This window comes from Prunus avium, chromosome 6, assembly GCF_965620075.1.
Source record: "Prunus avium chromosome 6, drPruAviu1.hap1.1, whole genome shotgun sequence".
Lineage (NCBI taxonomy): Eukaryota > Viridiplantae > Streptophyta > Magnoliopsida > Rosales > Rosaceae > Prunus > Prunus avium.
In genome coordinates, this window is record NC_142289.1 from 25,462,268 (window position 1) to 25,487,724 (window position 25,457).

At 36.1% G+C, this 25,457-nt stretch overlaps 2 protein-coding genes across 2 annotated transcripts; both read left to right on the top strand.

Moving 5' to 3' along the window:
• The first annotated feature begins 1,446 nt into the window (after positions 1 to 1,446).
• On the top strand, positions 1,447 to 3,164 carry LOC148293908 (uncharacterized). The gene is made up of 4 exons (XM_088255486.1): positions 1,447 to 1,591; positions 1,678 to 1,808; positions 1,876 to 1,951; positions 2,035 to 3,164. Exons 1-4 carry the CDS (start codon positions 1,462 to 1,464, stop codon positions 3,162 to 3,164), a joined length of 1,467 nt encoding a protein of 488 aa, XP_088111612.1. The 5' UTR covers positions 1,447 to 1,461.
• A 1,877-nt stretch (positions 3,165 to 5,041) lies between these two features.
• On the top strand, positions 5,042 to 24,311 carry LOC110766229 (ubiquitin C-terminal hydrolase 12). The gene is made up of 32 exons (XM_021969515.2): positions 5,042 to 5,238; positions 5,590 to 5,659; positions 6,026 to 6,176; positions 6,311 to 6,468; positions 7,025 to 7,290; positions 7,386 to 7,604; positions 7,707 to 7,815; positions 7,894 to 8,009; positions 12,122 to 12,220; positions 13,811 to 13,920; positions 14,686 to 14,760; positions 15,988 to 16,066; positions 16,159 to 16,305; positions 16,917 to 16,997; positions 17,102 to 17,221; positions 18,091 to 18,213; positions 19,110 to 19,187; positions 19,274 to 19,362; positions 19,458 to 19,566; positions 20,016 to 20,084; positions 20,161 to 20,271; positions 21,054 to 21,109; positions 21,208 to 21,385; positions 21,462 to 21,563; positions 21,639 to 21,710; positions 21,910 to 21,975; positions 22,594 to 22,659; positions 22,798 to 22,884; positions 23,017 to 23,133; positions 23,301 to 23,375; positions 23,464 to 23,550; positions 23,852 to 24,311. Exons 1-32 carry the CDS (start codon positions 5,209 to 5,211, stop codon positions 23,891 to 23,893), a joined length of 3,357 nt encoding a protein of 1,118 aa, XP_021825207.1. The 5' UTR covers positions 5,042 to 5,208; the 3' UTR covers positions 23,894 to 24,311.
• The last annotated feature ends 1,146 nt before the right edge of the window (positions 24,312 to 25,457 follow it).

The window sequence follows — 25,457 nt, forward strand, 5'->3', positions numbered from 1 at the left end:
GCAATCAATAATCCAAGTCACCACATATTAGGGGGGCAAGAACAATTAAAAACCTTCAATGGTATTTAGCCCAAACATACATAATTAAGGATACCTACTTATGCCTTGTGTAGTTCTTCTCCGATTTGCTATTGAAAATTTGCCCAGCTCAATAATCTTGGCAGGGCCACAAATGTTGCCCTGACCAAGCCTCCAATAATAAAAGGTTTATATGGGAGAGCTTGTCACCAAAGAGACGTTTGGTAATTAAAATTTTCAACCGTTAAGGAATTATAGTGATACATGTATTGGAAATTAAAAGCTCTAAATGTCCACTGGTATGGAAATGAAATTGATAATATTTGAAGCTAGTAAAGATAAATATATAAAGGCTTAGACAAAAAACTTATGCAACATTAAAGTTTTTGAATTCAAACTTCATCTAAACTTTGCAACAATATATCAATTATTAATTTGTCCCATTTGAATGACCAATAAAAACTTATACCATAGAACATTTAAAATTTTAGTTTCAATAATATACTATCGCTTATTTAAAAAAAAATTTAGTTTCAATGTAAGAGAATTAACTTTAATGGTATTTTGAAATACTCATAAATATATAAATAAAAATCAACACTTGACCAAAGCCCTGAAAGAAGGATTTTGTTATGTCATTTGTAATCTATATATATAAAGCAAAAGGCAGAGAATGGTGAAACATTCAAAATGCCAGAAAATACCTTTGGTTAATCCAAACATTAAGAATTAAAATTATTAATTAAATGATGATAATATGGTAAATTCATACTTTTTTATATTAAAAAAAATTTTAAAAAAAAGAAAAATCATATATTGAATCTTATTTTTATGGAACACAACTACCCATTATCTTTTTTAATTCTAAAATCAATTTAATTTTTTTTTTAAAAAAAAGCCTCTCGCAGGTGCGGAAGCGTGTGCAAAGAGGCTAGTAACCCAAAAAGTTGATTATGATTGTGGAGTATTTGAATCAAAAGAGTAGCTTGAACAAGAGTTATACATGACACTTGTGTTTGATTGTGGTGTTGATGAGATGATGAGATGTATCTTATGCTTGACCTAAAGACCAAGTAGGGAGTTCATGGGAACCTTTACAGAGGTTGATTTAATTACATTTCATGAATATTATATTATTATTTTATATTATTAAATGATGATATTCTTGATATTATTTGATTAATGTACTTGAGATTGTTTGAGTATGTAACATTGTTTCTATTGGATGTTTATGAAATCTTGAATATGAATTTAATTCTGGAATATGATTATTGGAGATCGATGAATATAATATGGTTTACAAACGTCTGAAAGCTGAATGATGAAATGGGGAATTATTGAAGAAATTACTCATGTTATCGATGATGGTTGGAACTCTTGGTTTGAGAAAGTAGTTTTGGAAATGAGGGTCATGAAATCAATGACACAGAAGTGTATCCTACTATGGGGGCAATATATGAGTTGATGCGTGTAGTGAAGGAGGACTTGGAAAGAAAACATGGTGCAAGGTGGGTCATAAAGATAATTGATGACCGATGGTATAAAACATTATACCACGATTTGCATGCAGCAGGTATAAATTATGTCATAATTTGCAATTCATTTCTTTAGTTGCATAAGTATTATTTCTCTCATTAGATTATGTGTTTCTTTGAATAGCATATTATTTGAATCCTCGATACCAATACAAACCCGGTGTTGGAGATGATGGTACTCTTATACGTGCTGTACACAATGTATACTCTAAATTAGACCCTGCATCACCAGCAGTTGGCCAATTCGGAAATGAGGTACACAATTACTTAAATTATAATAATTACATTGTTGGATTAAACTAACACAATTTATTGAATTCAGCTATCATGGTTTAAAGATGCAAGAAGAACTTTTGGAGAACCAACATCAGTTGCTGCTCGAACAAAAATGTCTCCTAGTGAGTGTAAACATATTTCACTATCAGTTTATAATATAATTTGTTGGAGTTATTGGACTTATTAACATTGTTTTTCATTATAGCTGAATGGTGGATCATGTATGGGACTGATGCACCAACTGTGAGAAAGTTAGCAATCAAAGTATTATCACAAACAACTTCCTCATCTGCTTGTGAAAGAAATTGGAGTACATTTGCACTCATACATACAAAGCAAAGAAATAGGTTGGCTCATAGTAGGTTGGAAAAATTAGTTTATTGCTACTACAACATGAAGCTTCAAATTCGAGATAAGGAAGCAGAAATAGATCATGTCGATCGTGGTGACCCACTAGATGTGTTTGATATTGTTGCTGAAGATGATGATACAGAGGGTAACCAACTTTTTCAATGGATTAGACCTCTTCATTTAGATGATGATGAAGGCAACCCAGCTCTAAGAGTTGCTGAAGAAGCACGTAATGAAGGGATAAATGTAGAACGAGTATTAGAGGAGGAGGTGGGATCTAGCAGCGCTGACTCTTTCGAAGAACTTTTGCGCCCAAGACCAAGAAACACTAGAATTCCACCTTCTTCCAATCCTACACAACCACAAGATCCTGCTGATACTAATGACAGCTCTAATACAAGATCAAGAGACTCACCTACCACCGGAGGTGGGAATGATGAAGGATATAGTGGAGCTGGAGGTAGTGGTAGATATGTTGGACCACCTCCCGGATTTATGAGCCCCTTCACTAGTGAGGCAAACTTCACGCATGCAACACAAGATGAGGACCATGGCAGTAGGCGGGCAGGACCAGGAATTGGTGCCATAGGGAAGGACTATACTCGTAGAGAAAGAGGCAAGGGGACTTTGTCAAGTCAAGAAGATGACTCGTTATTTATAACTTCGAACTCTGTTGGAGTAGGAAGTAGTAACTATGGTTATACTCATAACCAACCATTTCCCTACCCTTCATATCCCATTCCTGTTGGGATGGAATCAAGTGACTCATGGAAAGAATTCGAGACTCAATCTTCAAATGATTTTGCTTATGGACAACGTCAACCAATCTCGGATCCATATGGGTGGCATGTTAACAATTACATGCAAAATTATTTTGGGGATTTATCATTTGATGACTACTCTTCAAAATATACTTACTCTACACATAGAGATGATGAAGATAGTGAAAATTTTGAACCTCATAGGAACTCTATGTGGTACTAAGTCACTCATGTATCTTACCATGCAATGTATAAAGTGTAAAATATTGTAGTAATTCATTATATATAAATGATTATGGTGTGTTTAATCTTCTTTCATTAATTACTACATATTTTCTTCACTTACGGTGTTTGCCAGCTCGCTATATAATCAACTTAAATCAGTTAAATCCATCATGCAATGCATTTCCTTCCAATTTTTTGTGATAAACTAATAGATAATTGACTAAATAAACATCCTGCAAAGTTTCAATAAAAATTTCCAAGTTTTTCTTACAATTTCCGTGGTTTTTATTCAATTTTTTCTGATACCGATAATATCCCGATATTTCTTGCGATATTTCCGTGTTTTTTGACTTCCGATATTTCCGATACCTCCGATATTTAAGACCTTGATCAAAATGAAGTTTTAGCCGATTATAACACCTATATATCCATTGGATGAGGTCAAATGAGATGCAAAAATCAATGATTTATTTTTTAAATAATGAGCCATATTGGTGAATAATCCAAAAAATGCCTAAATATCCAAAAATATTCTAATTTCAATTCTCAGTCAAAAGGCTTGCTTAATTAAATTTATTAGAAATTTAAAAATTTTAATTCTATTTTTCATAAAAGTAAACACCAAATTAATCAAAGATGCTGAGAAAAAAACATGCTGATAAGAATTTTGATGAAGCCATTACAAAACATCAAAAGATGACTGGAAATAGAGATAAAAATCATTATGATTTGTTTGTTTGTGAAAATATTTTATCACCCAGACGTCGTAGAGAATTGAGAATTCTAATTTGTTTTAATTATGAGAATAGACATAGAAATGCAACATTTTGTAATGAGAATAAGGTAAATTGTAAAGATTTTTGGAAAAATAATAAAACTAAAGTTGACACCATACAAAAATTAACACGAAGTGAATTAGTATAAGAACATCAAAATTGAGATTTTGGATTTACATATTCCCGATTGGGGCAAAACCCACATTTACATCTGCCACAGATGCAAATGGGATGTAAATGTGGCTTCACATGTCCCATTTGCATCTCTAGCATTGGAGATGTTCTAACTAGAAGAACGTTAAAAACTTAAATATTGTTTGAGTATGGGCCTTTTTGGGACTACTTTTGGGCACGTTTGAGGTTGCTTTTGTATGAAACACTTTTGTTCAATTAATTAGAAGAACATTAAAATTGTTATTAAAAATCCAAGTGGTTCCTAAAATAGCATTTAGAAGTGCTCTTGCAGATTCTTCTCCACAAAAACTTTTATGATCCATGAACACACTTTTAAATTTTATGACAAATGTTGTTAGAAACACATTTGGTTGTCAGAAAGCGTTTTTAACTCTTGTAGTATAAGGACTAAAAATACTTTATGACAACAAAAAACGCTTTCAACAATGCTTGGTAGAAAAATTTATTTTCCAAGAACCACTTGGATTATTAATAAAATTTTAACGTGCTTACAAAAAACAAAAAACGCTTTCAACAATACTTGGTAGACAAACTTATTTTCCAAGAACCACTTGGATTATTAATAAAATTTTAACGTGCTTACAAAATACACTTTCAACAATGCTTGGTAAAAAAACTTATTTTCCAAGAACCACTTGGAGAATAGGGAAGAAAACATTTGTAGCAGTGAAGCTGCAGAAGTTTCCGTTTACGGATTTAGTCGAGGTTGAAATTTGGCCTAGAGGGTTTGGGCTGGATTGGCCCAGATCTATGTATTTCGTAAATTACAGTGTGTGGTCCATAGCAGTACAACGGGTGCAAGTAAAGCCATGTCCCCCTGGGTCACTTTGTCATAAGCACAGGTCTACGGTCTACCATGTACCCCATTGCGAAAGTACTCTACTGCCCATCCTGCATATAAAAGAAGAGTAAAAAAACCATACCCTTCTCTCTCTCTCTCTCTCTCTCTCCTCGACCAGCTTCTGGTGATCGCCATTTTGCACTTCTCTTAGTGCACCTCCTTTACTCTCTCTCTCTCTAGTACCTCGCTGTGAGGTATTCTCATATCTCATTCCTCAGTCTCGTTCAGCCATGACTGTCATGACCCCCGCCCCTATTGATGTATGTTTCTCTCTCTCTCTCTCTCGCTCTAAGTATACAACATGCATCTATATGTTTGGTGTATGCATATGTCTGTGGATGATAAAGCTTTGGTTTTTATTTCGAATTTGTGGTTAGTTCATTATCTTAATTTGTATGATTTCAATGCTTAAATTGGGTTTTTTCGAACTGAAATTGGAATTTGGTGTTGCCTAGGGCTTTGGTATCCAAATTGCTTTAATATGGCTGTCATTCTCTCCATTGTTGTTTGGAATTTAGGGTTTTATTGAAAACAATAATAAGGGTTTGCTTTTGGTATGCCCCAAAAAAAAAGGCTCAGAATTCATTGTCACTCTTGTGTGTTTGTTACAGCAACCAGAGGACGAGGAGATGCTCGTCCCACACTCGGATTTGCCAGAAAACAATCACCAACCCATGGAAGGTATTCTGATCCGTCCAGTATGTCCATTCCCTGTAGCTTTTTATCATTCTTTTTAAAACTTACTTTGGGTAATTAATTAGTGAACTGAAATTGGTTGTAATGTGTATTGGACCCCAACTAATGGGGAGCTATAAAAAAATTGTTATAAGTAATTCTCATTTTCCATTACTGGGGTCAAGTGGTTGTGTTGCACTAAGACTATTTTCCATGCTTTTGCATGCAAAATTGAAAGAAAGTTCTTGTAGGAAAATTGATGATGTGTATTGTTATTGCAGTACTTTTATTTTATTTTAAGTTTTCAACTACTTGCAGCATGAGACAGTTGTAACATATTTATTTATTTTGGTTTCCTTTGCAAATTATTAGTTGTTGCACAACCTGAAACTGCTAATAATGTGGAGAACCAGCCAGTGGAGGATCCTCCATCATCAAGATTCACGTGGAGAATTGACAATTTTTCTAGGATGAATACAAAGAAGCTTTATTCAGATATATTTGTCGTTGGTGGCTATAAATGGTATTGTCATTCTCTCTCTCTCTCTCTCTCTCTCTCTCTCTCTCTCTCTCTCACTTGACACAGTCACTTTGCTCTATATGTTCCTCTTTGTTTTGGCGTTGCTTTGATATGTTCTGCTTGCTTTGCTTTGGCAGGCGTGTGCTTATTTTTCCTAAGGGAAACAATGTAGATCATTTGTCTATGTATTTGGATGTTGCGGATTCAGCAAGTTTGCCATATGGGTGGAGTAGATATGCACAGTTTTGCTTGGGGGTCGTCAATCAAATTCATAACAAGTATTCAGTACGAAAAGGTACCTCCTTGGATATGTTTTCTACTAATCTTCCACTTTGTATTAAACTTTGATTCTTTTGTAGTATAATAATAATTTCAGTTCTTAAGCTATGATGTTGGTGTGATTCTCTGTCTATGAGATCAGGTGTGCATTTATCTAATGTGGAATTAAAGAAAGTAGCAAAGAATGTTTCCTTAGGTTGATTAAAAAAAGTAGATCTGCTAGGAGGGCATCATTGATAGATTGTAACTTTTGGAGCCCAATGAAAAATTTGGTCCAATGGAGGAATTCATTGGGAAGAGTGCATTGCACAATTGGGAAGTTCGGCATGTCTATCTTTATTTGACCTTTTAGTTTGCTTGTGCTACTTAAGCGGGATTTAGCCTCATGTGATTTAGAATTTCAATTGTCCTTTTTGGTTTAAGCTTGAATCAATCAGAGTTGGTCTGGGAACAGCAATTTTAGCGCTTCTGTAGGTTGATGTTTCCTTTTGTGTATTGTTGCTGACAAAAACCTTCAAATTGATTGATAGTGTGCCTATAGATATTTACTGAATCCTATTTGCATGATACAGACACGCAGCATCAGTTCAATGCGCGAGAAAGTGATTGGGGTTTCACATCCTTCATGCCTCTTAGTGAACTTTACGATCCCAGTAGAGGGTATCTTGTGAATGATATACTTATAATTGAAGCTGAGGTTCTCGTTCGTAGGGTTGTAGATTACTGGACATATGATTCGAAAAAGGAGACAGGTTATGTGGGGCTTAAGAACCAAGGAGCAACTTGCTACATGAACTCTCTCCTCCAGACTTTGTATCATATTCCTTATTTCAGAAAGGTTAGCAGCTGCATGAAATTTTTGGTTCTACAGCATGCTAACTTAACTGGTTAAAGATCTCTGAAGAAAACAATGTCTTGGGTTGTATATTTCAGGCTGTTTACCATATGCCCACAACTGAGAATGATTTGCCATCCCAAAGCATACCTTTGGCCCTGCAGAGTCTATTTTACAAGCTTCAGTACAGTGACAATAGTGTGGCAACAAAAGAGCTGACGAAGTCTTTTGGATGGGACACGTATGATTCATTTATGCAGCATGACGTGCAAGAACTCAATAGGGTTTTGTGTGAAAAACTTGAAGACAAAATGAAGGTATCTTTTAACCAAATTCATATTGATCAAATTTGAAAATCTTATCAATGTTGAAGCTCTTGAATCTTATTGAAAAGTTTTACAATTTTGACCTGTTACCAGGGAACTGTTGTAGAGGGAACTATACAGAAGTTGTTCGAAGGACACCATATGAACTACATTGAATGCATCAACGTGGACTACAAATCAACAAGAAAGGAATCATTTTATGGTACTTTTTCAGTTTCGAATTCTCCATGCTTATGGTCCTTTTGGATAATGCTAATATTATCAACTATGCGTCTGGCAGACCTTCAGCTTGATGTCAAAGGTTGTCGTGATGTATATGCTTCTTTTGATAAGTACGTAGAAGTTGAACGTCTCGAGGGTGATAACAAGTATCATGCTGAACAGTATGGATTGCAGGTTAGTGCTCTATTCAATTTGCGGGGTGCAGATAATTGGCATAATTTTGCGTGAAATTGAGTGAGATGAGTTATCTGTTAATTGATTTGAGAAAGTTTTAGATAATTTGTTCCTTTGAGCTTAATACCTTATTGCTGTTGACTAAGCTTCTGAACAGCTACGTTGAGTTTTGCTCCTTGAGTTTATCAATACTGCAGGTTGATATTTTTGGTTGTTTGTGGGTCAAATCCCAAAACGGAAAATCCGAATTTGCAATGTCATTTGTACTATTTTCTTATAGAATATGTCATTGTATTTTTTTGTCCCCTTCTTATGTAATATTAGAGGGCCTTTCAAAAAACAAAAATAATATTGGAGGGATTCTTGGCTTAAAATGTATACAGAAAAAAAAAAACTTAAGATAGACAAAGAAAGGATAATTACAAACAGGTGGTGACTTACTCGTTCCTTTTCAACTTATCAAACCATTGCTTTTGATAAGGCATTTTCAAACTAAACAAGAGAAGTAAATTTTAAAAAAAAAAAGTTGCAAGGATTCGGCATTCACAGGTCTATCACATTGGTGAAGAAGATTGAGTCGTGGTAAAATTAGATGTTCAAACTGAGGGAGAGGAAGAGATAGGTTGGCAGGTGTTAAATTTATTTTTCTCAATGCTGGAATGGCTGTAGTCTATATAGACACAATCCAAGTTCATAAACGTTTAGAATTCCTGAAACTACAATGAATTGTTTTGAGAAAAAAAAGAAGAAGGAAAAAATACTGAAATTTTCGTATCAGCTGCAAGAGTATAAGTCAATTTCATAATTTAGAACAAAGAGACAGAAATGGATTTTCATTTAGCCTAGTTGTACACGATATTAGGGGTGTTCAAAAGAAACTACTTTGCTAACCAGTTGGTTTCCCTTACATATTGCAACATTGCTGGGTTTTTGTTTGATTCTTCTTCTTTTTCTTTTTAGCTGATCGGTTTTTACTGGAAGATCTTCACTCTATGTTATAGCTGTTGGGTTTTGTATGTTGTATTTTTTAAGGTTATGAAGCATTTATACTTTAAATCACATTATTTATCTTAATTAAATATGCACTGCTAGTGAATTGAACACCCTGAATTTAAGAAGAATTTCAAACTGTGGTGGGGGGAAGACCAGATCATCGGGTGGGAGGGCTACAAATTCTCTAGAAGGTTGAAGACTCTAAAACAGAAAATGAAGAACTGGAATAAAGAAGTATTCGGGAATTTGGTCGCTGCAAAGATTGAGGCGGAGGCTAGAATTGCGGCTCTCGATTTGTTGGAAGGACAGGGTGGGCTAGACAATAATCTGAGAAAAGAAAGGGAAGATTTATACATGTTGGTGAGTGATTTAATCCACAAAGAAGAGATGAAGTGGAGACAAAGGGGGAAAGTTCAGTGGGCAAGAGATGGGAACAGCAACACTAAGTTTTTTCATCGTATAGCGAGCGGCAGAAGGAAAAGGAATTTTATTCAGAATGTGGCAATCAAGGCCGCATCCAAAATCTGCCTACCCCTCACAAAAGCACCTTGATAGGTAGATATAGTGCTGCCCAAAACTTCCCACAATCTAGAAGCCAAAACTTTCGACACTATTTTGTACAAACTTGTCACTAGGCTGATAGGCCTGAAATCACTAACTTTAATGGATTCCTTCTTTTTGGGAATGAGGCAAATAAATGTCTCGTTAGTGATTGCTGTTGCCAACGAGGTGTAGGCAGATTTTGGATGCGGCCTTGATTGCCAACGAGGTGGTGGAGGAGAGTCGAAAACTAAACAAAAAAGGATTGGTGCTTAAAATCGACTTTGAGAAAGCATACGATCATGTGGAATGGAGATTTGTAGATGAGGTTATGACTAGGAAAAGATTTGGGGACAGGTAGAGAAGATGGATTCGAGGATGCCTTGAGTCGGCTAATTTCTCTGTGATGATTAATGGAAGACTGAGGGGTAAATTTTGGGCCTCAAGGGGTCTGAGACAGGGTGACCCGCTATCCCCATTCCTGTTCACTTTGGTAATAGACGTGTTAAGCAGAATATTGGAGAAAGCTCAAGCTGCTGATCAGTTTCATGGTCTTTTTCCGGGGCATGAGACGGTGGAGGTCTACCATCTTCAGTTCGCCGACGATACCATACTTTTCATAGAGGATAATGAAGAGTACTGGAATAATCTACTTCAGATTCTGGATTTGTTTTGTTTCATGTCGGGAATGAAAATTAACAAATCGAAATGTTCTCTAGTTGGCATTAATCTTGACGACGGGTTGGTGAATGGGCTGGCAGAGGCCTGGGGATGCGAAGTGGGGACCTGGCCTAAGTCGTATTTAGGCCTTCCCCTAGGTGGGAATCCCAGAGCAATCAAGTTCTGGGATCCCGTTGTGGAAAAGGTGGAGAATAGATTACAAAAATGGAAGAGAGCCTGCTTATCCAAAGGGGGAAGACTCACAATGATTCAAGCAGTGTTGAGTAGTATTTCGATTTACTACATGTCCCTTTTTAGGATTCCCATTGGAGTAGCCAATAGAATTGAGAAGCTTATGAGGGATTTCTTGTGGGAAGGTTTGGATGGGAAAAAAAACCACGTTGTGAGCTGGGAGGTTATGGTTAAAGCAAAACTCTTTGGAGGATTAGGGGTGGGTTCGTTGAAAGCTAGGGGAGAGGCTCTGCGGGCCAAATGGTTGTGGCGGTTTCCTATCGAAACTCATGCTCTTTGGCATAAAGTAATCAGAAGTATTTATGGAATGGATTCAAATGGGTGGGATGCCAAACCTGCAACTCGAGGATCTAGTCGCAACCCTTGGAGAGACATTTCTAGTGGATATGAGTTGTTCCTTCAAGGCTGCGTCTTCGTGGTAGGAGATGGAGTTAGAGTCAGATTTTGGGAAGATGATTGGAGCCGGGGGGGTGTTTTGGAAAACGTGTTTCCAAGACTTTTCAACCTGTCCAGGATGCAAAACCACAATATTTCCTCCTTTACGGACTCGATTGGATCCCCTCTCACTTGGGACTTTGGTTTTCGAAGGAATCTCAATGATTTAGAGATTGTGGAGGTGGCTAGATTGTTGGACTTATTAGAGGGAGTGAGATTGGCCACTTCCAGATTGGATAAGAGAAGATGGAAGCTAGATCCATCCGGTGTTTTCTCCTGTCATTCTCTCTGTACTCATATTCAGAATAGGGGCGAAAGGGAGGTTTTCTCTCCGTACACTCAAATTTGGAAGGCCAAGACTCCTCCGAAAGTTAAGATCTTTGTTTGGCAAGCGGTGTTGGGAAAACTAAATACAGGTGATACACTACAGAGACACTGTCCCTATATGTGCCTTAGTCCGCATTGGTGTGTTTTATGTAATATGGCTGGGGAAAGTGTGGACCACATTCTCCTTCGTTGCCCTTTCTCTCTAAAGTTGTGAGAGACGTTATTGAAGGAAGTTAACACAGTGTGGGTAATACCGAAAGGATGCTTTGATCTTTTTTCCATTAGATTTGATGCTTTGGGAAGGGGAAAGAAGGCTAAAATTCTCTGGGGCAGCTTGATGCAGGCAGTGGTCTGGAACCTTTGGTTGGAACGTAATAGGAGAATTTTCGAGGATTATAAGGGAGTGGGAGTGGTAGAGTTATGGGAAAGTGTGAAGTTTTGGGCTGCTATCTGGGCATCAACTTCTCACGCTTTTAAGGATATATCCTATCCTACAATTATGCGAAATCTTTTAGCTATAGTATCTTAAGGAGTGTCTTATGTTTGGCTGGTGTTCTGTGTTGAGTGGTTTTGAGTCTGTTTTTCTGGCAAGTGTTTCTTTTTGGTCTGTGTCCTAAATGTCATCATTTTTTCCATTCAATTTTGAATAAAAAGTGTTTCTATTCAAAAAAAAAAAAAAATGAAAGGAGATTGGATGGGTTGCCAGAGTATGACTGGGAACAGTAGATAATAAATAAGAGATCTGAGTTCTTGTGGGTAAAAGATTTTGCATTAGTTTTTTGTCTGGTGGATGGCCACAAGTGTGATAATTTCCTTCACTGGTTTTTTTTTTGGTCGTCATAAGAAACCTATTGTTCTATTGATTTATATTTGTTTGATGACCATTTTGGAGCATAATTTTTCAGGATGCTAAGAAAGGTGTTCTGTTTATTGACTTTCCCCCGGTGCTTCAACTTCAGTTGAAACGATTTGAGTACGACTTTATGCGGGACACAATGGTGAAGGTTAGAACTTCAATAACTATTTTACTTGAGGTCGTTATGTCTGTTATTTGTGCATTATTAGCATGAATGAGTGCATTTGATTGCGTATGTTTATTTACTTTAGGATTATAAGTTAGAATAGATTATGAAAGTTTCCAGGCTTGTAATTTTTTTGGAAGGAAAAAAAACTTATTTCAAAAGCACAACACCGTGGACAAGGGAACATAAAGAAACACAACCCAAATATATTCCACAACAGAGGCACCGACACTTTGGCTTTCTTCCCGCCACCAAAGGCCTTGTGTTGTTCACTTAACAGCACACAGCAACCTGGAAACATTCAGCTCGCCCGTCTTGCAAAACAAATTCTTCTGAGACTTAGAATTACTCAACTATGCACAAAAATATGATCAGCACGATCTCCCTTCCTCCTACCCATAGTGCACCAGTGAGGTAAAAGAACCAAGTTGGTCTTCTCCTGTGAACCATATGACACGTGTTAACGCCTCGCCCTTCACCCCAAAAATAGGGACATGCTTTCAACTTGTTGAGTGTATTCATGAGCCACAATCCAGGGTAGAGTCTTTACCTTAAGATGGTCTTAGCTTTGCAGATCTCCCTCGTTGGCTTAAAATTTGAAACTGTACCATTATCACACTGAATCTAGAATAAGACTTGACAGGGAAAGATAATGTTCTGTAGTACCTGACAAAAAAACCCTTTCCAAAATAACCAGCAAAGAAGATAGTTCCTCAGTGAATGTTTCATTTTAATTTGCACTATACCCAAATCTCAGTTTAAACAGAAAAGAAGTTTTGACTGCATCTAGGTCTAATAACTTTTTAAATTATTTGACAAGGTATTACAAGTCTCATCTGCAAAGTATAAATCAGATGAACTACTTTTACTTCTGAATCCCAAACTTTATTTTGTGCCAACGTTCATTTGGGATTTATTCTAGATTCAGACAATGGTGACTTTTTTTTTTTTTTTTTTTTTTTTTTTGTTGCTTCTTGAGATACCCACCTCATAAGGCACCTAAATTCTAATAATACATAGTTTCTCTCCAAGTCCCATCTGCACTAGGTAATTAACAGGAAAAATCTCTTGTGGATGCTCCCAAGGAATTTTTATTGTTATGAATTCAGAGTGGTTGCTTCTTGAGGCAAGTTCCTGGCCATTAATTAAGCCCCATGAGGCTTTTAGGCAATGGTGCCATGGGCCCATAACATAGTGAGAGTTGTAACTCATGAAATTCCATTACTTTTACCCTTTTTGGTTTGGTTTCTTCTTCAATGGTTGTAAGTAATGAATTTACAAGTAATATAGCATGATGATCTGTGTCTAAATGATTGTTTTTTCTTTTAAACAAAAAGTTGAGTGTCCCTCTAGTTTCCCATTAGTGGTCGGTTTCCTAGTTCTTCACAGAACTTTTATTGTTAATAGAGTTGATACACATTATAGTGCCTTTATAAATTGCTATATGAACCATTCATGATTTGTGGATGGAGATTGGAGTGATTTGATTTTCTTTTGAGCAAATAAGACTGATAGAGTGTTTCTTTTTTCGACATAAATCTGAGAGTTTTTATTTATGCTCTTATTGTGTAGATTAATGATCGTTATGAGTTCCCATTGCAACTTGACCTCGATCGAGAGAATGGGAAATATTTATCACCTGAAGCTGATAGGAGTGTTCGCAACCTTTACACACTTCACAGGTATATTTCAGAGTTTTTCCTATTTGTCATATATCAGAGACCATTTTGTTTAGGAAAAGAACCTAGGAAAGCTTTGTGGTGATTCCCTTTCACATAGGAATCATAGTTCTGAGGTCTAGTGATTTGTGCTCTGGGGAAGGATTCCAAGTTGCTCTTGTTATTGAAAGAATTCTAAATTCAGTACTACATGCCTTATTAGAAACCCCTTTGCTATTTTAGCTACATCTCCTTTTTCTGGGCATAAATTTTTTTGTCCTTCAAGCATTCTTGAGAGGTTGGTGCAATTGTTGCTGTGAGGATTTTTTGGTTGACACTTATTATCTGATGATAGGGGTGCTTAATTTCATTTTTGTTGCACATTGTTTGTGTTCCCTTTTTTTTGGTCAGAGTTTGTGTTCCTTTAGTTGTTTGGATGTATATGTTTGAGTTTATATATGTGGTCTCCATCCTTTATTTATTTATTTAATAATCTTTCTATCTGATACAGCTCTTTCACCTATTATGTATTTTGGATAATTTTCTATTAGTGATATATATAAATTTTTTTTTTTGTTTTGTACAAATGAGTACTATTTTGTAATAGATGCACACTTGTGGCAATTTATTTCTCTCATATACATAGGACTACTATGCTTTTTCCTAGTATTAAATGACCAAGGGAAAAAAACATTTCCCATAAAATTCTGTCATTAATTTGATTCATAGATTCCTGCTTTGCTCTTCTAAGTCTTATATCATACTTATGCATTTGGTGGTTGTTTACAGTGTTTTGGTACACAGTGGTGGGGTGCATGGTGGGCACTATTATGCCTTTATCAGGCCAACGCTTTCTGATCAGTGGTATGCATCAGTTCTCAGATTCTTGGCATCCGTTCCCTCATATGTGCTCCCATGTTTTGCATGTGCGGAAAACCCATAACTGATTCTCATGATGTTACTTTATCAACCCTAGTTTGGTTTTCCTATTGTTTTTGCTTGAAGCAGAAAACTTGGGGAGCAAACATGCATAAGTATATACTCATACGTTTTAAATTTCATAATCTTCTTGAGCATTACTATGATATGACACTAGTCTTCATTTGTCTTTTGAGAAAGAGAATTGTATTGCAATAAATTATGGTTGTAGGTACTTTCTCTTTTGCTGCCTTTGTGAATGTATTTCTAATAATTTAGTGAGCTTTTGTAGGATCTCAATGGATTGATATTATTATGTTTATAATAAAATTTTAATCATCATATATATGGCAAAAATACCTTAGTACCTTGATAGGTCTCTTGTAGATGTATGAATGAATTCTGCATGATTGGCAGTTGAAACTTGAAAGAGAGGAAGTTTGAATGTTAAAAAAAAAAATTAGAAATCGAATGGTTTTGTTCTTATACATACGCGAGGAAGGTAATAAAAAAAGAAAGAAGATGAGTTCTTTTTTGTTTTATCACTTAGGAGCCGTGATTTAGTTGTAAGGATATCACATTATAATGCCTAGTGTCACTGTTTCAGACACGTATGACTTATGTTTCTTCGTAGTGTATGGTAGCTGTGATTGACTGTTACTCTATTGACTTGCAATTATTAATTCAATATATGTTGCATAAATATTTTGAAACAATCATTTGTTCATTCCTGAAACTCTCTTTTTCCCTCATTTTCTGCTGGAATTGGAAAGGCGCATGTCAGAAAGTGATGTACACAATTTTGATCATTTTGCATTATGAAGTTTCTGGCCAAAAATATGGATGTAGTTGTATCTAGCAATCTATATATAAATAAGCACATGGCCATCATTTCATGTTACTCGATAAGTAGCAACTACAGCTACATTCCCTTTCGGTGTACCACGAACATGAGCATTTGCTCTAACATGTAACATAGTACATGGCTGTGCCGTACAGATGTTTCTGAAGCCTTGGGTCATAAGAGGTACCTAATTACTGTGCTAGCCAATTGCTTGGACAAGTTGCATGCTTAACATATTCTAAATATTTGGTTGAATTTTAAGAAATGCATATCGGATTCCATCAAGCCCCCTTTCTACTTCATTTGTCATTAAGATTTGTGGTACACAGGTATAAATTCGATGATGAGAGGGTCACAAAAGAAGATATAAAGAGGGCACTAGAGGAGCAGTATGGTGGTGAGGAAGAGGTATGCTTTTCCAATTTCTGCATGCAATACTGAATCCAGGTTTTTACTTTTAAGTTTTATTCATTTTTCATAGTTTGCTTATGGTTTGACAGTTACCACAGACAAACCCTGGATTCAATAACACTCCTTTCAAATTTACGAAGTACTCAAATGCATACATGCTGGTGTACATACGTGAAAGTGACAGAGATAAAATTATCTGCAATGTGGATGAGCAGGACATCGCTGAACATCTAAGGGTGAGATCCTGTTCTTAAGGCCAATTTGTAGGATATTTGATTATTCATGTAAGAAATTGGATACATGGATTCTTGATTTCACGAGGTATCTTAAATGAACCTCTTAACAAGGCTGATATCAAGGATCCTTCTGTTTGTGATCAAATTCCCATATCCAAGTAAAGTTCTGCTTGAACTTGGAATTAGAAATACAGTGAGATGTTTTGATTGTTTGTATCACACAATTTGGCACATTAGCTGCTTTCATGAAAAACTTGGTTCATTTATGAGTTATTTATACACACATATTTTTTGCATGTGTACATTTCTTTGTGCATGTTCTCTTTCAGAATTTCTGTCTTATGGGAGATATAAGGCCTATATACATTCATTGACTTGTCTCAGGAGAGGTTAAAGAAAGAATAAGAAGAAAAGGAATAAAATGTGATGTTTTGATTGTTTGTGTCACGCAATTTGGCACATTAGCTGCTTTCATGAAAAACTTGGTTCATTTCTGAGTTATTTATACACACATATTTTTTTGCATGTGTATATTTCTTTGTGCATATTCTCTTTCAGAATTTCTGTCTTATGGGAGATAAGGCCTGTATACATTCATTGACTTATCTCAGGAGAGGTTAAAGAAAGAACAAGAAGAAAAGGAACACAAGAAGAAAGAAAAGGCAGAGGCACACCTATATACTATTATAAAGGTTTAGCTGTTAAATCCATTTCTTATTAAAAGTGGCTTTCAAGCTTAACTTGTGTAAATTTATAGTGCAACATTCTTTGCTTGTGACTTATATCATTCCTCTAGGTTGCGCGGGACGAGAACCTTGTCGAGCAGATTGGGAAGGATATTTATTTTGATCTTGTTGATCATGACAAAGTTAGAAGTTTTCGTATCCAGAAGCAGACGCCTTTTAATGTATTTAAGGTACAATTTTGAACTTGCTTCTTGCACCCGTTTTTGAATGAGGTTCTTTTCTGTCAATGATCCTTTTTCCTGTTGGAATCCACGCTGCTCAATGCGTTCTAGCTTTAATTGTTGTTTCTGTCCTCTTTTGTTAGGCAAGGTATTCGTTAATATGTTAAAAATAGAAAGGCTACAGTTCTTAATATGTTAATATGCAAGGAATGGTATGTATACATGTTCTTAATTTTTTGGCATGTTTTTATATGCTCAGAGATTAAGGTATTCAGTTGTGTTTAAAGTCCTGTGACTAGGATTGTTCATGTTTTTCACTCATTTTTTCTCTGTAGTCATAGTTGTTGGAGACTTTGGCATCTGTGTCAAGCCAATGTTGTAATTTTATAATCTGAATAGAAGATTATAAAATTAAAACTAACAGATTTTGAAAATAAAAGCTAGGCCCCCTCCTCCTTTTTGTAGGTAGTTTTTTTTTTCGTTACATGGAAAGTGGGTTAAGAAAGCTTGGTGGTGCGCATTAATATCTGTAAATTTAGAAACGGACTAGTAGCTCTGTGCAAAGTTCTGTTAGCAGATGTATCAAAATACAATGAAACATTTTAAGGGGATTATGCCTTTTGCGTAGTATTATATGTGGACTTCAAGTTATCTGGCATATGGTGATAATTCATTTGGAAATTTATTTGATTTAGTATATATTTGCACAGCTCCAACAATAAATTATAGCTCACCTACTCCAAATGCTAGTGTATATATAATACTTTCTCCACACATGGTTCTACTGTTTTCTTTTTGGTTGTGATGCACTTCTTCATTTAACATGGATTTTTTTTTCTTGCTGCACTTCTTATTATTTTCCATAATGATTCATCCAGGAGGAGGTTGCAAAAGAGATTGGTATACCAGTGCAATTTCTGCGATTTTGGTTGTGGGCGAAGCGTCAAAACCATACATATCGTCCTAACCGTCCATTGACGCCGGTGGAGGAAACACAATCTGTACTTATCTTGTGCTGCTTCTCTGTTTCAAGTTTTTCTTTCTTTTTTTATAATGGCTTTGTGGGACAGATGAAACTGGTCTTTATATTTATTTGATGCTTATCATGTTCTAGATGATGCTTGCACGTACAAGCTAATGCTTTTACAGAGTGAGCATTTGAAAATGAAAAAGAAAGCTATATTGTATGTTTATGACTTGTGAGTTACTGAAGCTCTTCTTTCAAATTGTATTACATGCTATGCCTGATTGTATTGGCTGCTGTATAAGAATCGATCTTTGTACACCATGTATGATTGTTTGCAACGCTTGGCCAAGGAACATCCTTTTGTTACTTTTGGTTAATTGGTTGCGAAGCAGGGCCGATAATATATTATCTTTAGGCCACATTGTTTCAATGATAATATTTCCACATTGTTTCAATGGAAATAGTTCCCCATTGTTTCAATGGAAATAGTTCAATGGAAATAGTTCCACAGTTGATATTTCTATGCCTTATTGTTGCTCTGTAGTTCAACACCTGTTAACTACAGTTTTCTTTATGAATATATCTCTTGGCATCTTTTTGGGCCTCTTTGTCATAGCAATAGGGATATTCCTTTCCATTAAATCTGTCTTGATTAGTTGTGTGTTCTGAGCTGATTACTTGTGGTTCTTTTGGTTAGTGTGTTAAGCATGTATGGCCATTAGTACTTCTTTCCATAATAGAAAATTTTCCCTATAAGAAATATTGTCCTAGGTTTTTTGGCATTTGAATGCAAGAGCTGCGGTTTTTTTCTTTCTGCATCATCATTTATTTTCCAGAAAAGTGCATTGGTGACCGAACTTTTGCTCTTTATGCAAGTGCCTCTGTATACAAAGATGTGTATGGCTCAGTCTTCTTTTCATTGCATTGTAGGTTGGACAGTTGAGGGAGGTATCAAACAAGGTTCATAATGCAGAACTAAAGTTATTCTTAGAAGTAGAGCTTGGGCTGGTAATATTGTCGTACTACTAAAGAACATCGTTCTTGTCTGGAATGTGCTTTGCAGCAGTTTATCTAATTTTATGCTTTTTATTAAGGATTTACGCCCTATCGCTCCACCTGACAAGACAAAGGATGACATTCTGCTTTTCTTTAAACTTTATGATCCAGAAAAAGAAGAACTACGGTACTTTATTTGTTTTTTTATTGGGTTACTCTTACTCAATAAGCTATGGAAGAATTTGAAGGTTGTTGTTTTGCTTATTTTCTTAATACTGTCAGATATGTTGGAAGGCTTTTTGTGAAGAGTACTGGTAAGGCAGCCGAAATATTGTCAAAATTGAATGAAATGGCTGGCTATGCCCCTGAGGAAGAGATTGACCTTTATGAGGTTTGTATGCAATAACCCCTTTTCTGAGCTCCTGGTGTCATTCTGTAGGAAACTTTTTGATTAGAAGTTTAGAACTAGATTGTATATGTTCATATAACGATGAAACCAACAATTTAGAGGTTTGATGAATGGATTAATCTGTTCACACTAGTAACCATGCAATGCCTGGGTGTAGAAGTTTCTGCTCATCCCATAGTTAATATGATTCCTTTGTCTAATCTATAAAGCATGGTTGGGCCTGGTATTGTATCCTGGACTTGTTATTTTATGCTGGTCTTGATCTTGAACAAGTACCCAAATCCAACCTTGTCCCTTGCCATGAGTTGAATTTGTCTGATGCAAAGCTGTCTGATTATTGGTCTTTGTTATTACTAAATAATGTATGTAGCTGTTGATTTTTCTTGCTTTGGTTGTAAGCCATGGTTTCTTACTGGTGCTCTGATGCTTAGGAAATTAAGTTTGAGCCCAATGTCATGTGTGAACCCATCGACAAGAAATTCACATTTCGAGCCTGCCAGGTATTTTCTAAATGTCATCAGTGTTCATGAACTTACTATTCTTGTCAGTATTTTAACTTGTTGTCTATGTATGCAGCTTGAGGATGGAGACATTGTTTGCTTTCAGAAGCCCACTCCAGTTGAAAATGGAGAACATCTCCGCTATCCAGATGTCCCATCTTTTCTGGACTATGTGCACAACCGTCAAGTAAGCCTTCCTGAGACTTTTACATTTGTTTTGAAACTTCTATTCCTTTTTTGGTGGTTTATTTGTAGCTATATTAGAACAAACAATGTAGCTATAAGCCTGTATCTGAAGCTTAATCTCATGCCTGGCCTGTTCCTAGAACAAGGCTTTTGAAACACAAGCTTGTTTTCTAGATGATTGGTGTGTTTCTTTTTCAACTGAGCTCGTGTTTTCATAAGTACCCACCAATATAAGTTGTAACTCCAGTGGACGTGGGGTATAATAAGATTGAATTTCCATGCTATTAGACCTTGCCTCTTTTGTTTACTAAATTCCAGTTAGAAATTTTTTCAATTGTAGATTACCACTTCAAACCATGTTCTGTCATGAATATTGTGTCTAAACATCTAGTTAACCGCAAATATTCCTCTCAAGCCCAGGCCTTTGGTGTTCTCCCAAGTGGTCCTGGGTTTAAAGCCCCATGGTACCCGTTTCTGTGAGTTTTCCCCTTCCCCCTTCCTAACTTTGGAAAAAAAAAAAAAGTATTCCTTTCGAGCATTATTAATGTTTAGCCATTTAAGATAATGTATTCTAAATCTTAATTATATATGCTTTTGGTGGTGAATGGTGACATATTCTTGTTGCACAATTATGTGAATTCAGGTGGTGAGTATTGTGCTTTTAATTAAAAAAAAGTATTGTGGCTTTTTAATAATAATAAAAGTACTGTGTTATTTTAATATATAAAAACTCTCATTAAAAGAACCCTGACTTAGCTGTTTTTATGATGTGATATGTCACAGGTTGTTCACTTCCGATCTCTTGAGAAACCCAAAGAAGATGATTTCTCCCTAGAATTGTAAGTTCTATCATTGTTGGTGTTTATCTATATCATTAACTGGGCTATATAATCTAAAAGTGATTTTATCTCCTTTTGTTTTCCATATTGATTTTAAGATCGAAACTCCATACCTATGATGATGTTGTGGAACGAGTTGCTCAGCAACTTGGTTTGGATGATCCATCCAAAATTAGGCTTACATCGCACAACTGTTACTCACAACAGCCCAAACCCCAGCCAATTAAGTATCGGGGGGTTGAACGCTTGACTGATATGCTGGTCCACTACAATCAGGTAATAATATCACAGCCCTAGGTGATATTTTCTTTAAAACTTGGGAGATCATTTCTCTTACAACAATCCATGACAGACTTCAGATATATTGTACTACGAAGTATTGGACATCCCTCTGCCTGAATTACAAGGTTTGAAAACTCTGAAAGTCGCATTCCATCATGCTACTAAGGAAGAAGTGAGTGCACTGATCAGATCTTACAATGTTATGTTTTGTTAATCTTAATGTTCTAATACATGTGTCTTTCACCAGGTTGTTATTCATACCATAAGACTGCCAAAACAGAGCACTGTGGGGGATGTAATTAATGACCTTAAAACGAAGGTGACGTTTTTGACCTGTTAGTTACACTATCATCCTATCCAACCAGTCGAAACGTCCTATTTATTAGTGGTGGCTTTATGTAATTGTTGCCCCACTTTTATGGTTGAGTTCGTGATGATTTGCTTTAATCGTTTATTTTCTTTAGTTTAGTACTCTGATTTTATGGTTGTGGTAACTAGTGTAACCCAATTTGGAACAGGTTGAATTGTCTCATCCAGATGCAGAACTTAGGTTGCTTGAAGTTTTCTATCACAAGATTTACAAGGTCTGAGCTTCATCTTCCAATGAAAACAACTGTTCTGACTAATGTATCTCTAAAATTGATACATGAAAGACATAAAAATGGAAGGGTTTCATTTGTGTACAGTTTTTTAACACAGGCTTAAAAAAAAAGGTCCTCTATGCCCCTGTTAAGTGAGCTGAGTGTTAATTGGCCTGATTTCTATATCTGAGCAGTCCCCCTTAGGGTTCACAGTTGTCAAATGTACATCTTCATGAATTTCGTGGTACAGATAGCTTTGTTCTATAACATTTATATTGATCTAGCAGAAGTATGGTGAGGACATGAGATTCAATGGTGGGTTTACTAAAGCATGAGTCCCACAAAAAGCTAGCACTTTTTGTGTGGGCCACCTGATGTTAATGAATATGTTAATTTGATGTTACCATGGTTCTGTGAGATATAACTTCCTTCTTTTTTCTAGTTCCTTTGTCAATTTAATGTTAAATTAATACAGCTGGTTGGAAGAAAGGGATTACATAGGCTTGGGGTTTCCTTTTTATCCACTTTTGCCATGGTAGCCCTTGGGAAATTAGGAAGCTTAGAAATACAAAAAGGAATATTTTGTTATTGCTATTTGATCCTGCTGTAACACATCTGCAGGTTTTTCCTCACAGTGAAAAGATTGAGAACATAAATGATCAATACTGGACGTTACGGGCCGAAGAGGTCTCCCTCTCTCTCTCTCTCACACACACACACACACACACATGCGTATGCTGGAAGGGGTCTGAATCTAGTTATTAGTTGTGTTTTTTATGTGTTGCTTGATTTAGTTGATGTTGTGTTTTTCTTTTCATTTCATAGGTTCCTGACGAAGAGAAAAATCTTGGTCCTAATGATCGTGTAATTCATGTCTACCATTTCACTAAAGACACAGCTCAGAACCAAATGGTAATTGCGACTAACTTTTTCGCTTCGCAGCTTCACTGATTCTTTTTTCCCCCTCCTGATATTTGCCTTTCAAACTGAACAATGTACGAGATTCCTAATCTCATATGCTCAAATTTATCTATTCTTCCCCAGCAAATTCAAAACTTTGGGGAACCTTTTTTCTTGGTCATACATGAAGGTGAGACTTTGGCTGAAATTAAAGCTCGAGTACAAAAGAAATTACAGGTTGCGGATGAGGAGTTTGCCAAGGTATAATCTATGTTCTTATTATCATGATTCCCTTTCCTGATTTTGTTAGAAAGATGAACATTCTCATTTGGTTTAAAATAAAGAAATGGAATTGTTGTATTAAACCTTTCCTCCTACTGTTACATTTTACTAATGAAACATTAAATTTATTTTTTCCTTTTTGCCAGTGGAAGTTTGCGTTTCTTTCCCTAGGTCGCCCAGAATATCTCCAGGACTCTGACGTTGTGTCTAGTCGGTTTCAGGTGTGTAAACTAGAGATATGTTACTATGGTATTTCTGTTTCAAATTTCAAATTATATTTTCATTTTGTTGTTCATAATCTGCCTATAGAGAAGAGATGTTTATGGTGCTTGGGAGCAATATCTTGGGCTGGAACACTCTGACAGTGCTCCTAAAAGAGCGTATGCAGCTAATCAGGTAAGATGAAGCATTTTTGTTTGTTCTTTCCCAGATTATTTGAATTTTTTTTTTCGAGTTTATGTTGTCACATATTTTGGCTTTTAGTGAGTACTCTTAGGCTGAGATGTTAGGAAACATGCAGCTTGCTCACATTCATCTGGAACACATGCTTCCTTATGTACTTTATTTATTTATTAATGTTTATTTTTATTTTATAATAAGAAGACATCGAAGCTGCTAGGTTATATATTTGATCAGATATATTCTTGGATAGGCTTACCTGTTGACATTACTTTGCCAATTTTACACCTTTTTGCAGAATCGCCACACATTTGAAAAGCCAGTAAAAATCTACAACTAGGAAAATAGTTGGATGAATGAGTTTTCATGATTCCAGAGATGAATTGGGCAATTCTCCACATCATCTGGCTGTGAAACCTGGAAACTGGTGAAAATTGACTCTGTATAGGCATCCAGTGAGGTTAGCTTTTGAAAAGGTTTCAACAAGGTTCGGTGGCCGGATTTTGTTGGCTATATACTTCCTTCTCCCAGCGTGTGGTTGGGAAGGACTTTTCCTTAAATCAGTGTGTATCTTCAACCATTGATCAAAGCCCCTCTTGAGCTTTTACTACATATTTATAGAGAGCTTCCTCTTTGGGTGGGCATGGCAATGGCCTTCATCATCAGTTCAATGTAACTTTGACAGTAAATAAAGAAAGATTCTTGAACTAGTGAATGTATACAGTACAGGTATAGTTTGGTGACTCTCATTTTTCCCATGTTTGCTTCCTGTTTTCTGTTCAGTTTAGATAGCAAGATGAGATGGGGTTGTGAAGTCAGTTCTCAGACACGTTTATAGATTTTTGTCAAAGAGACCTCGTCAATCGCTGCCATTGAGGGATAATTTCATTTTCAATACATAGCTAGTAAATAGATACTCTTATTTCTTATCAAAGTCTTGTTCGGATGTTCTGCATTTGGATACATACATTTCTTGATCCTCAAGTCAACTATATTAATTTCTGCAAGATCTCAAAATGAACCAAAAAAATTTCTTCCTTTGTAAGCTCGCAACTATCTGGGCCAGGTTTCCAATGTTGCTGCGACATCTTGGGTTCGCTGTTTAGCTATTCAAAGTTGAGTTTTCTAAGATACGGAAAATATGGGTTGTCTTATGGATTTTTACCAGCCAAAATGTTCTTTCATCCTGAATTGTTTATAGCCAAAGTTTAGCTTGAATTGTGTTTATAATCAAAGTTTAGCATTTAGTTTCATAAATGTTAGTTTTTATAAGTCCGAATGTGCTCAAAATTAAGCCCCAACTACACCTAAAAGCCCTCGTTGTGCAAAGGGAGTGATAAACATTGTGGACCAATAGTAGGCATTGTTGAGCTTGCCAAGCACACTTGCAGATTCGTCAATGTTGGTTCAGTTTTTAGCAAACAGAAGTCTTGGTGATTAGGAGACAAATGGCTATAGACATGGTTTTTCATTTGTTTTTTGGACACGTTACATTGTAAAACTTGATATTATTAAGATTATAGAATGCTAAGTTGAGTCTCTTGATTGATCTCGTGTGGTACTTGTATTGAGCACATTCTTGATCTAGTGAAGCAGTCTCCCCGACCGGAACTAGGGTTCCCCAGTTTTCACCCATTGTTAGGTTTCCGGGTCACCAACTGATTGTGTGATTTTGTGTTACTTTATTTCAGCACTTCAATTGGTTCCATTTCTGGCACATAATCTGTTAGTTGAAATGCATAACTGCATTGAGTGTTCATGTAATTGTTGCTAGTTGGTGATTGCCAGCTTGACGCATCCTTCGGCCTCTAGGTTGCTCATGTGTGTGGGTTGTGCTTCCAGAGTCATTTCATGTCTCTGAAATTGTCTTGCTTATTGTTGAAGATTATGGTTACCTACCTTAG

Excerpts from the sequence above, each read along its gene's own strand:
- LOC148293908 (XM_088255486.1), top strand. The coding sequence starts at position 1,462 with ATGGGGGCAATATATGAGTTGATGCGTGTAGTGAAGGAGGACTTGGAA. Across the intron at positions 1,809-1,875 it reads TTGGCCAATTCGGAAATGAG|CTATCATGGTTTAAAGATGC; the intron begins GTACACAATTAC and ends TATTGAATTCAG. Across the intron at positions 1,952-2,034 it reads TCGAACAAAAATGTCTCCTA|CTGAATGGTGGATCATGTAT; the intron begins GTGAGTGTAAAC and ends TTTTCATTATAG.
- LOC110766229 (XM_021969515.2), top strand. The coding sequence starts at position 5,209 with ATGACTGTCATGACCCCCGCCCCTATTGAT. Across the intron at positions 19,363-19,457 it reads CCAGAAAAAGAAGAACTACG|ATATGTTGGAAGGCTTTTTG; the intron begins GTACTTTATTTG and ends TAATACTGTCAG. Across the intron at positions 21,976-22,593 it reads TCTATCACAAGATTTACAAG|GTTTTTCCTCACAGTGAAAA; the intron begins GTCTGAGCTTCA and ends ACACATCTGCAG.